The following is a 12,502-nucleotide window of genomic DNA, read 5'->3' on the forward strand; positions in this document are numbered from 1 at the left end:
GATTTCTGGCTCTCACAGACCTGTAACTTCTTCTTTAAGAGGCTCTTCTGTCCTCCACTCGTTACCTGTATTAATGGCACCTGTTTGAACTTGTTATCAGTATAAAAGACACCTGTCCACAACCTCAAACAGTCACACTCCAAACTCCACTATGGCCAAGACCAAAGAGCTGTCAAAGGACACCAGAAACAAAATTGTAGACCTGCACCAGGCTGGGAAGACTGAATCTGCAATAGGTAAGCAGCTTGGTTTGAAGAAATCAACTGTGGGAGCAATTATTAGGAAATGGAAGACATACAAGACCACTGATAATCTCCCTCGATCTGGGGCTCCACGCAAGATCTCACCCCCGTGGGGTCAAAATGATCACAAGAACGGTGAGCAAAAATCCCAGAACCACACGGGGGGACCTAGTGAATGACCTGCAGAGAGCTGGGACCAAAGTAACAAAGCCTACCATCAGTAACACACTACGCCGCCAGGGACTCAAATCCTGCAGTGCCAGACGTGTCCCCCTGCATAAGCCAGTACATGTCCAGGCCCGTCTGAAGTTTGCTAGAGTGCATTTGAATGATCCAGAAGAGGATTGGGAGAATGTCATATGGTCAGATGAAACCAAAATAGAACTTTTTGGTAAAAACTCAACTCGTTGTGTTTGGAGGACAAAGAATGCTGAGTTGCATCCAAAGAACACCATACCTACTGTGAAGCATGGGGGTGGAAACATCATGCTTTGGGGCTGTTTTTCTGCAAAGGGACCAGGACGACTGATCCGTGTAAAGGAAAGAATGAATGGGGCCATGTATCGTGAGATTTTGAGTGAAAACCTCCTTCCATCAGCAAGGGCATTGAAGATGAAACGTGGCTGGGTCTTTCAGCATGACAATGATCCCAAACACACCGCCCGGGCAACGAAGGAGTGGCTTCGTAAGAAGCATTTCAAGGTCCTGGAGTGGCCTAGCCAGTCTCCAGATCTCAACCCCATAGAAAATCTTTGGAGGGAGTTGAAAGTCCGTGTTGCCCAGCGACAGCCCCAAAACATCACTGCTCTAGAGGAGATCTGCATGGAGGAATGGACCAAAATACAGTGTGTGAAAACCTTGTGAAGACTTACAGAAAACATTTGACCTGTGTCATTGCCAACAAAGGGTATATAACAAAGTATTGAGAAACTTTTGTTATTGACCAAATACTTATTTTCCACCATAATTTGCAAATAAATTCATAAAAAATCCTACAATGTGATTTTCTGGAACTTTTTTTTCTCATTTTGTCTGTCATAGTTGACATGTACCTATGATGAAAATGACAGGCCTCTCTCATCTTTTTAAGTGGGAGAACTTGCACAATTGGTGGCTGACTAAATACTTTTTTCCCCCCACTGTACGTACATACATACATACATACATACATACATACATACATACATACATACATACATACATACATACATACATACATACATACATACATACATACATACATACAGTACCAGTCAAAAGTTTGGACACCTACTTATTCAAGGGTTTTTCTTTATTTTTATTATTTTCTACATTGTAGAATAATAGTGAAGACATCAAAACTATGAAATAAGACATGGAATCATGTAGTAACCAAAAAAGTGTTAAACAAATCAAAATATATGTTATATTAGAGATTCTTCAAAGTAGCCACCCTTTGCCTTGATGACAGCTTTGCACACTCTTGGCAATTTTTGACTGGTACTGTATATGTATGTGTGTGTACAGTGCCTTCGGTAAGTATTCTGACCCCATGACTTTTTCCACATTTTGTTGTGTTACAGCCTTATTCTACAATGGAATTCATTTTAAAAAATGTTCTCAGCAATCTACACACAATACCCCATAATGACAAAGCGAAAACCGTTTTTTTAGAAATGTTTGCACATTACTATTCAGACTCTAAATTGCGTTCAGGTGCATCCTGTTTCCATTGATCATCCTTGAGATGTTCCACAACTTGATTGGAGTCCACCTGTGGTAAATTCAATTGATTGGACGTGATTTGGAAAGGCACACACCTGTCTATATAAGGTCCCACAGTTGACAGTGCATGTCAGAGCAAAAACCAAGCCATGAGGTCGAAGGAATTGTCCATAGAGCTCCGTGACAGGATTGGGTCGAGGCACAGATCTGGGGAAGGGTAGCAAAACATTTCTGTAGCATTGAAGGTCCCCAAGAACACAGTGGCCTCCATCATTCTTAAATGGAAGAAGTTTGGAAGCACCAAGACTCTTCCTAGAGCTGGCCACCCGGCCAAACTGAGCAATCGGGGGAGAAGGTCCTTGGTCAGGGAGGTGACCATGAACCCGATGGTCACTGACAGAGCTCCAGAGTTCCTCTGTAGAGATGGGAGAAACTTCCAGAAGGACAACCATCTCTGCAGCACTCCACCAATCAGGCCTTTATGGTAGAGTGGCCAGACGGAAGTAAAAGGCACATGACAGTCCGCTTGGAGTTTGCCAAAAGGCACCTAAAGGACTCTCAGACCATGACAAACAAGATTCTCTGGTCTGATGAAACCAAGATTGAAGTCTTTGGCCTGAATGCCAATCGTCATGTCTGGAGGAAACTGGCACCATCCCTACGGTGAAGCATGGTGGTGGCAGCATCATGCTGTGGGGATGTTTTTCAGCGACTGGGAGACTAATCAGGAACGGAGCAAAGTACAGAGATCCTTAATGAAAACCTGCTCCAGAGGACTTAGGACCTCAGACTGGGGCGAAGGTTCACCTTCCAACGAGACAACGACCCTAAGCACACAGCCAAGACAACGCAGGAGTGGCTTTGGGACAAGTCTCTGAATGTCTTTAAGTGGCCCAGCCAGATTGAGGGGGGAAAAAAACAATTTAATCAATTTTAGAATGAGGCTGTAACGTAACAAAATGTGGAAAAAGTAAAGGGTTCTGAATACTTTCCGAATGCACTGTGTGTGTGTCGCCTTGCGACCCCAAGGGGTGCACGTTTTGGTTTTTTCCCTAACACTACACAGCTGACTCAAATGATCAAAGCTTGATCATTAGTTGACTATTTTTGAATCAGCTGTGTAGTGCTAGGGCAAATACCAAAATGTGCACCCCTTGGGGTCCTGAGGACCGAGGTTTCAGAAACCCTGCTATGAATGAATCAATGAGTTCATGCTCATTGATTCAGTCATACGCTGTTACAATTAAGTGTTCAGAAGTGGAGTTTGTGTTCAGGGTCCCATCTGTTATACCCTGATTCCACTTATGGCTCACTTGTTTGTCTCATGTCTCCCCAGGTGTCAGCTGCCAGAGAGGAGGTCCCTGGCCGTCGTGGTTTTCCTGGTTACATGTACACTGATCTGGCCACCATCTACGAGCGTGCCGGCAGAGTGGAGGGCAGGAACGGCTCCATCACTCAGATACCCATTCTCACCATGCCCAACGATGGTATGACATGCCGGCTTTTCTCAGAGGAAAAACAACCTAGATCTATTTAAAAAATAATGTATTTATTAAAGTTTTATTTATTAACTTTTTTTACATGAGCAATTCCGTTGAATCTCCTGTTTCGGCTGATATTTTTGTATGCTTTCCGTTACGATAGCAACATCTTTGATGGGCCTCCAATCTGTTTTTGAATGGTAGTCCCCTCTTTTTAACATCAGAGGAACATTTGTGCCATCATATTTTAGAGCACTATCCTCGCAAGTTGCGGATGTAGGTCAAAACACTTATTGTAATGTCCTTAAAATGGGAAACGCTTTAAAAACTATACATTGGATCTGCCTTTCAGTATCTAGGCATTCTACTGTAAGTTGTAGACATTTAAAGTGTATGCCTGGTTCAATGTATTTATTTTGGGCGAAGTGATCTAGGACCGTGCTCAGTGCATGTGTTTGAATATGGGCCTGTATCGGTTTGATATAGGCCACTTGATTTAGCGTGACTTGAACCCTGGATATTATCTCTTGACGTTGACCTCCATGTAAACTGTGTTTTCCAGATATCACCCATCCCATTCCTGATCTCACTGGGTACATCACTGAGGGACAGGTCTATGTGGACAGACAGCTGCACAACAGACAGGTATTCCCATTCTCGCTTATACGTCTCCAACCAACCCCTTGTGACCTTGCTATTGAGTAGTGTATCTAGCTATTGAGTACTGTCATTCTCTCTCCTGACAATTGTCCAATGATAATTTGTTTACTACTTCTTTGTTGAATATTGACTTGACTTCTATTACTTCATGTTTTCCCTTCAGATCTACCCACCCATCAATGTGCTGCCCTCTCTGTCTCGGTTGATGAAGTCCGCTATCGGTGAAGGAATGACCCGTAAAGACCATGCTGATGTCTCCAACCAGCTGGTAGTTATTGTCACTCTGCACACTGCCAAAAGATTCTCTATAACATGAATCATTTGTTGCATAGAACAACTTCAGCTCTCTGTCCCTCTCAGTATGCCTGCTATGCCATTGGTAAGGACGTGCAGGCCATGAAGGCCGTAGTCGGAGAGGAGGCCCTCACCTCCGATGATCTGCTCTACCTGGAGTTCCTGCAGAAGTTTGAGAAGAACTTCATCGCTCAGGGTAAGACACTGGAAAACAGATGAGACTCCACCTATGACAGTAGCACCACAACCAGAGCGCATGGCTATTGAAATTATTTTAATATTTTAACCTTTATTGAACCAGGTAAGTCATTGAGAACACACCCTCTTTTACAATAACGACCTGAAATTCTAGTTGTATAAAATCAAAAGGTGAAAACAGGGGCACGGCAACCGCACTGTATGTGACATTCCCCCGGGTCAAGTATTTGGTAACAGAATAAATGGGAGTGTTGGCAGTCTTTTCACACCGTTAAGTGGGAGGCATTAGGCTGCACTCGGCCAGGTCATTGACCCTCTCCTGCTCTGAGATCTTGTCTGGTGAGTTTATTTACTTGTCTAAATACTGTTACATTAAATATAAGATATTATACCTTTGCCACCTTGGCTTTTCCTGTATCCAATGTTTATGCTACCTTTATTCTAGTAATTCCTTGAAATCGTTGACCCATTTTGTGTTGCCCTAGGTCCTTATTACCAGAAATCCAGCCTGCATAGCGTTATCATTCAAGTGTGATATTAAAATGGAGATGAAAAAATGTGTCTCATTAGAATTGATGAGTCTACTGAATTGAATTAAATTAAAATACCATGAAATGCAAGTATCATGTCAGACTTTTGCATCCCTTCTCTGTTGAAACATAGACAAATGGAGCCATCTTTTGGGCAAAGAACAAGAGCCTGCCGTTCAGTCGTCTTGTCCTTCAGATGATTTACAAGCATTTCGCTACACCCGCAATAACATCTGCTAAATATGTGTATGCGACCAATTAAATGTGATTTGATTAGATTGAAAACTAGGGATTGCACTATTGTAGGCTATGCATCATGGGGATCTACTGCATTTAAACCTGTTGTGACACCATATGATTGACTTAATATCTAGTCTATCAATGATATCTTTCCGACAGAGTAAGCTGTGAGTTAGGGTGGGGTGCATTTCAGACATGTTAGCTCCATGACCTGACGTTGACTAAAACAAGTGTTATGAAAAAGATCTGAATCACTGGGGAATATTGTTGTATTCATACTCCTATTAAAACCACTGAATGAGTCAATTGACAACTAGTCGTCATAAGGAATATTGTGAAATGTCATAGCATTTGAGACCTAAAACGCTGTCACCTCACCCCTCAGGCCCCTATGACAACAGGACCGTCTATGAGACCCTGGACATTGGCTGGCAGCTGCTACGAATCTTCCCCAAAGAGATGCTGAAGAGGATTCCCCAGAGCACCCTGGCCGAGTTCTACCCCAGGGAGTCTGCCGCTCGTCACTGAGCACCTTTCGGATGCTCTGACTCCACCCCCGCAACCCTCTCACTCCCTTAGACCAGTGTTGACCCCCCCAACCACTCAGAACAGAGCAATGATCTCAGCTCCCTCTGTAGATGTATTCTACTGTATCTGTGTCCAGAAATGCGTATGGATAGTGTCTGTGATTGTATCTCTACATTTTGTTCAGAGATGTGAACTTAAATCAAAGAATGATCCTGTTATTTATTGGGTTATGTTACTGCTAGGTTTTGTTCATGGAATGTTGTCCCCACCTAAATTAAACCTTCCAAAAATATAAAAACATCCTATACATTAGAGCTCGACGGGAATTGGTATGTTCTCTTTTACATTTTCAATGGTTTGAATTTGTCCAATATGTTTGTTAGTCACCCTGAAGATAGCACTTCAATCACTTATTTCAGATGAGGGGAAATTACTTGTTAACCATATCTGAAATTGTAGGACTTCACCAAACACCCAGGAGGTCAGGAAAGTGTCATGACGTACTTTAATTTAGTAGACTGAACATCATTGGTACTTAAATGTTTACTTTTATAGGCTTGAGGTAAGAGTTTTGATATTTGACAAACTTTTGGGCCATTTGAAATTGTCTATTGTAGATCTAGACCTTTGTGTGAACTGTGATTGCTTATTTCTTTTTGGCCTCTGTTGCTTGGTGTAATTACTATCGAAAGAAAATGTTTACATTGTTTGCTGTATGTATGTGCTGTTAAAAGAAAAATAATACTAACCATTCCCATGTTGCATTGCTAATTCTCTTTGTTTGCAGAAATCGGATCTGTGTGTTTGTTATATTGATTCCTGTGTTTTCCTGCCCATAAATAAATTATATTAGAATTATGAGGGGTGACATGTTTGTAATCCCACCAGACAATGCACACAACTAATGTTGAGGTTGGTCGTTTTTCACACACTTAGCCAACATTATTTTGAATATGAATTGGCCGTCATAAACCATATATACAATGCATTTGGAAAGTGTTCAGACCCCTTGACTTTTTCCACATTTTGTTAAATTACAGCCTTATTCTAAAATGGATGAAGTTATTTTTTCCCCTCATCAATCTACACACAATACCCCACAATTACAAAGTGAAAACAGGTATTTTAGAAATTTCTGCAAATGTATTAAAAATAAAAAACTGATATCACATTTACGTAAGTATTCAGACCCTTTCCTATGAGTCTCAAATGAGCTCAGGTGCATCCTGTTTCCGTTGATCATCCTTGAAATGTTTTTACAACTTGATTGGAGTCCACCTGTGGTAAATTAAATTGATTGGGCATGATTTGGAAAGGCACGCACCTGTCTATATAAGGTCCCACAGTTGACAGTGCATGTCAGAGCAAAAATCAAGCAATGAGGTCGAAGGAATTGTCCGTAGTGCTCCGAGACAGGATTGTGTCGAGGCACAGATCTGGGGAAGGGTACCAAAAAATGTCTGCAAGCATTAAAGGTCCCCAATAATACAGTGGCCTCCATCATAAATGACTCTCAGACCATGAGAAACAAGATTCTCTGGTCTGATGAAACCAAGATGGAAGTCTTTGGCATGAATGCCAAGTGTCACATCTGGAGGAAACCTGGCACCATCCCTAAGGTGAAGCATGGTGGTGGCAGCATCATGCTGTGGGGATGTTTTTCAGCGGCAGGCACTAGGAGACTATTCAGGATTGAGGGAAAGATGAACGGAGCAAAGTACAGAGAGATCCATGATAAAAACCTGCTCCGGAGCGCCCAGGACCTCAGACTGGGGCGAAGGTTCACCTTCCAACAGGACAACGACCCTAAGCACACAGCCAAGACAACGCAGTAGTGGCTTCGGGACAAGTCTCTGAATGTCCTTGAGTGTCCCAGACAGAGCCCGGATTTGAACCCGATCTAACATCTCTGGAGAGACCTGAAAATAGCTGTGCTGTGCAGCGACTCTACCCATCCAACCTGACAGAGCTTCAGAGTATCTGCAGATAATAATGGGAGAAACTCCAAGAATACAGGTGTGCCAAGCTTGTAGCATCATAGCCAAGAAGACTCGAGGCTGTAGTCGCTGCCAAAGGTGCTTCAACAAAGATCTGAGTAAAGGGTCTGAATACTTATGTAAATGTAATATTTAAGTTTCTTTTTTTTATACATTTGCAAAAATCTCTAAAAACCTGTTTTTGCTTCGGCATTATGTGGTATTGTGTGTAGATTGATGAGGGGGAAAACGATGTAATCCATTTTAGAATAAGGCTGTAACGTAACAAAATGTGGAAAAAGTATACTTTCCGTGCATACTTTCCGAATGCACTGTAGGTCCAAGTCAACAAACAGTTGATCAGGGGAAAAAACACGCATTCGAAGCCTAGATCAGACTTGACAATGGCCAAAGGTGAGATGTGTGCACAGGTGTGTCAAATTATCATTTCCTGTTGCACGTAATGTGTAACCACCTCGATGTGTACTGTAAATTATATAATTTCTCACAATGGCGGCCCCAGATGAACTATATAAAATGAAACTCATTACAGAGCTGTCCAATCAAGGTAAGAGTTCTTCTTAGTCGCATGGCTAGGTTAGTGTTTCTGTTCGAAATATTCGTTATGTATTTGCAGTTCAATGACTCCAGCTCTTTCATAGCCTGCCCGTTAACCGTTGACATTCAACATGGATACGTAGCCTATTGAATGTAACCTACCGTAATTTGAATGAAATGTATAGGACTTTTTCTGTCTTCATTTGTATCTGTGCAGTTTAGTACTCTCATTAGTTAGAGCGCTGTTGCGTTCAGGGCAAGGGCAAATTGTGTAAGGAATAATGTAGCCTAGGACTTTATCTGAGGGGTCTTATCAATGTTTTCAATGGCTTTTTGTTTATTTTGTACACGTTTTTCATATGCCCTTGCTGAAGAGAGCCCTTGCCATATCTATTGAATAAAAAGAGTAGACGTTTTAAAGGAATAGTTAGGGATTTTTGCGAAGAGGCCCTTTATCTACATCTCCAGAGGAAGATGAACTCGTGGATGCCATTTTTATGTTTGTCTATGCGTTCATTTTGAAGAAAGTTGCTGGCTAACGAGCGTTAGCTCAATGACTGGAAGTCTAGCGTTGGCTCGTGAAGCTACCTATACAATTTCCTTCATACTGGACGCATAGTAATTTGCCAAAATCCCGAACTATCCCTTTAACATTCTGAGTTCAGATACAAATAACTCTGATTGTTAAAGGTATTTATATATATAATATAAATGGCTAAAGAAACACCCACCCAGAATGACAATGACGCCTCAGAACTTCCTCAGAAGTTCTAGGCTTATTTCTCTCACCACAAAACATACATGAATTCACAACGGATGGTCATCTCCCTTGATTTAAACTGTCTTTCAGTTCCTCATATTTCTTTATTCAATAAACGTTTTCCGACACGTTGTAAGGGGGAATAACAAAAGTTCCATACGAGGTCTGTGTAGTCTGAGGTGCCCTCTGAATCACCAGAATATTATTTGGAACACCATATGAATACACATTGAGTGTGCAACTCCAGCAAAAATGAATCACTGCATTCAGAGTGGGGAGACGTTGGGGGTAGGGTGCGGCTAGCCAGCATGATGTGGTGTAAGAGCAGCAGTGTTGAGTAAGCACGTGACCTGAATGTTGGACCCTACAGGAATAAGTACTTGACCTGGTTTTCAGATTTAAATATGAATGCACAGTGCCTCACAGTAGGGTGTCTACTAAGCAACCAATGCTGATTATGTTACATATACACTGAACAGAAATATAAAATGCAACATGTAAGGTGTTGGTCCCATGTTTCATGAGCTGAAATAAAAGATTCCAGAAATTTTCCATACACACAAAAAGCTTATTTCTCTCAAATTTGGTGCACAAATTTGTTTACATCCCTGTTAGTGAACATTTCTCCTTTGCCAAGATATTCCATCCACCTGACAGGTGTGGCATAAAACAGAGGCTTATTAAACAGCATGATCATTACACAGGTGCACCTTGTGCTGGGGACATTAAAAGGCCACTCTAAAATGTGCAGTTTTGCCACACAACACAATGCCACAGATGTCTCAAGTTTTAAAGGAGCGTGCAATTGGCATGCTGACTGAATGTTCACCAGAGCTGTTGCCAGAGAATTTAATGTGAATTTCTCAACCATAAGCCGCCTCCAACGTCATTTTAGAGAATTTGGCAGTACGACCAACCGGCCTAACAACCGCAGACCACGTGTAATCACGCCAGCCCAAGACCTCCACATCTGGCTTCTTCACCTGCTGGATCGTCTGAGACCAGCCACCCGGACAGCTGATGAAACTGTGGGTTTGCACAACCAAATAATTTCTGCACAAACTGTAAGAAACCGTCTCAGGGAAGCTAATCTGCATGCTCATTATCCTCACCAGGGTCTTGACCTGACTGCAGTTCGGCGTCGTAACCGACTTCAGTGGGCAAATGCTCACCTTCGATGGCCACTGGCACGCTGGAGAAGTGTGCTCTTCACGGATTAATCCCAGTTTCAACTGTACCGGGCAGATGGCAGACAGCGTGTATGGTGTCGTGTGGGCGAGCGGTTGGCTGATGTCAACGTTGTGAACAGAGTGCCTCATGGTGGTGGTGGGGTTATGGTATGGGTAGGCATAAACTACAGACAACGAACACAATAGCATTTTATCGATGGCAATTTGAATGCACAGAGATACCGTGACGATAGCGTGTTCCAGTTCCCGCCAATATCCAGCAACTTCGCACAGCCATTAAAGAGGAGTGGGACCACATTCCACAGGCCACAATCAACAAACAGCCTGATCATCTTTATACGAAGGAGATGTGTCGCGCTGCATGAGGCAAATGGTGGTCACATTGGGTACTGACTGGTTTTCTGATCCACGGCCCTAACTTTTTTTTATCTGTGACCAAGAGATGCATATCTATATTCCCAGTCATGTGATATTCATAGATTAGGGCAGGGATAATCAACTATATTCAGCCGTGGGCCAATTTCTTCTTGAGCGGATGGTCGGGGGGCCGGAACATAAATACAAATAATTTGTAGACTGCAAGAAGCCCAAACATATAATATTGGAATAAAACATCAATCTTGCTTCCATTTGTTTTTGATCACGTGTCTCTCTATTATTCGTGGAAATACTTGGGAACAGATTTCCCAAATTAAAATCACTTGAAGCTGATTTGCTGGTGTTTTTACCGTTTTTTATATCCAACAATGAAAATTCAACAATATTAATTAATTAATTTGCTCAGAAAACTTTGGGGGCCACATAACACCACCTGCGGGCCAAATTTGCACTGCCTTTACTACTGCATTTAGTAGTAAAGGTACAGTAGTAGACTTTTATCATACCACTGTGTATAAATATATTATTGTTATGCTTCCTGACTGTGAAACATAATGGACCAAGGTATAGGCTACATGAAGGGAGAGCTTCAACATCAAATGATCATCAAAATAATGCATGTTTTGTTGATGTTTTAGATCTACTTTCACAGTGGCTATACATTCCAGTATCCAGTTCTTTGTAAAGATCCAGGCATTCATAGATGCAGCTTTATGGAGCGAACCATACATGGGTCTGCCCAGACTTTGTAAAAAAGCACCCTCATGACACACTGATGATCTTAGCAAACAGCTGGGTTTGGAACAACCTTTATTCCATGTCTTTCTGTATTGATAAACATTATTTTCTGTGGTTTTAATCTAAACTAACTCAAGTATATGTAGCAGAGCATTGAGACTATTTTTAAGGTTGGTGTGAGGAATAGTCATGTTTCACTTAGGATATGAATCCAGTCATTGGGTTGGAATGAATAAATATGTTTCCACATGGTTGTTCTGTTTTAAGAAACCCAATAAGAGTTCAAATATGTTTCCTCTTATGGGATGATGAACAGTTGAAGATGAGTGACTGCAATCCTTTGGTCCCTACAGCTGTCCATGAGTATGAGGGTCTTCAGAGGCAGCATGAGAGAGACACCATGGAGGTCAGTGTTGTATAAGGCTTGTTATAACTGTTCAGTTCATGTGTATAGGTATCCATGCTAGAGGTCTTGGGGAGATGTGCATAATTTTAACTGTGTTTGCAATTAATGAATGATAGTGATTATCGATTAAAGAAAATAAAGGTTTGTTTATTTTTTAAATTATTGTATGTGTGAAAGAGAGACTGTGTGTGTGTGTGTGAGAGAGAGAGAGAGAGAGAGAGAGAGAGTGAGAGAGAAAGAGATCGAGAGAGAAAGAGATCGAGAGAGATGCTTTATTATTATGCTTTCAAGAGAGAAAAGAGAACATTAATTGTATGATCACATCAGATTTAAATACTGTTGTGATAAACTTTCAATCTCATATAATATGTACTCTATGCATTGTGCCTCGGGGATATCAATGTAGTCTGAATTTTTTGCTTTCATCATTTCACTTTAAGGTATGTGGTGGTGGTTTATATAGAACTTGTTAAGGTTCACATAAAGTTCATATTGGGAAGCCTTTTTACAGAGTCCATCATCTTCATGACCTCAGCTGTTCTCCCACTGAAAATGTCATTCTCAGATTGAGTTCAAGTAGAGTATGATCTTTCATAGACTGGCTCAATGAAGGTAGGAC

General features: G+C 41.6%; 2 protein-coding genes across 4 annotated transcripts in view; both read left to right on the forward strand.

Annotated features, from left to right (window-relative positions):
• Positions 1-6,735, forward strand: part of LOC121553239 (V-type proton ATPase subunit B, brain isoform-like) — a 41,199-nt gene extending 34,464 nt beyond the window's left edge. The window contains exons 10-14 of the mRNA XM_041866266.1: positions 3,283-3,433; positions 3,990-4,072; positions 4,251-4,355; positions 4,448-4,577; positions 5,735-6,735. Of these exons, the coding sequence (XP_041722200.1) occupies positions 3,283-3,433; positions 3,990-4,072; positions 4,251-4,355; positions 4,448-4,577; positions 5,735-5,877 (612 nt within the window). The 3' untranslated portion in view covers positions 5,878-6,735. The remainder of the gene's footprint in view (positions 1-3,282; positions 3,434-3,989; positions 4,073-4,250; positions 4,356-4,447; positions 4,578-5,734) is intronic.
• A 1,554-nt stretch (positions 6,736-8,289) lies between these two features.
• The window catches only part of shtn1 (shootin 1), a 44,810-nt gene continuing 40,597 nt past the window's right edge, over positions 8,290-12,502 (forward strand). The window contains exons 1-2 of one of the 3 annotated variants that reach the window (XM_041866945.2): positions 8,290-8,421; positions 11,831-11,883. In XM_041866945.2, the coding sequence (XP_041722879.1) occupies positions 8,364-8,421; positions 11,831-11,883 (111 nt within the window). In that variant the 5' untranslated portion in view covers positions 8,290-8,363. Of the gene's footprint in view, positions 8,422-11,793; positions 11,884-12,502 lie in introns of those variants that run through there. The other 2 variants (XM_041866946.2, XM_041866947.2) reach the window with 2 other exon arrangements.

Source organism: Coregonus clupeaformis, chromosome 37 (genome assembly GCF_020615455.1).
Source record: "Coregonus clupeaformis isolate EN_2021a chromosome 37, ASM2061545v1, whole genome shotgun sequence".
NCBI lineage: Eukaryota > Metazoa > Chordata > Actinopteri > Salmoniformes > Salmonidae > Coregonus > Coregonus clupeaformis.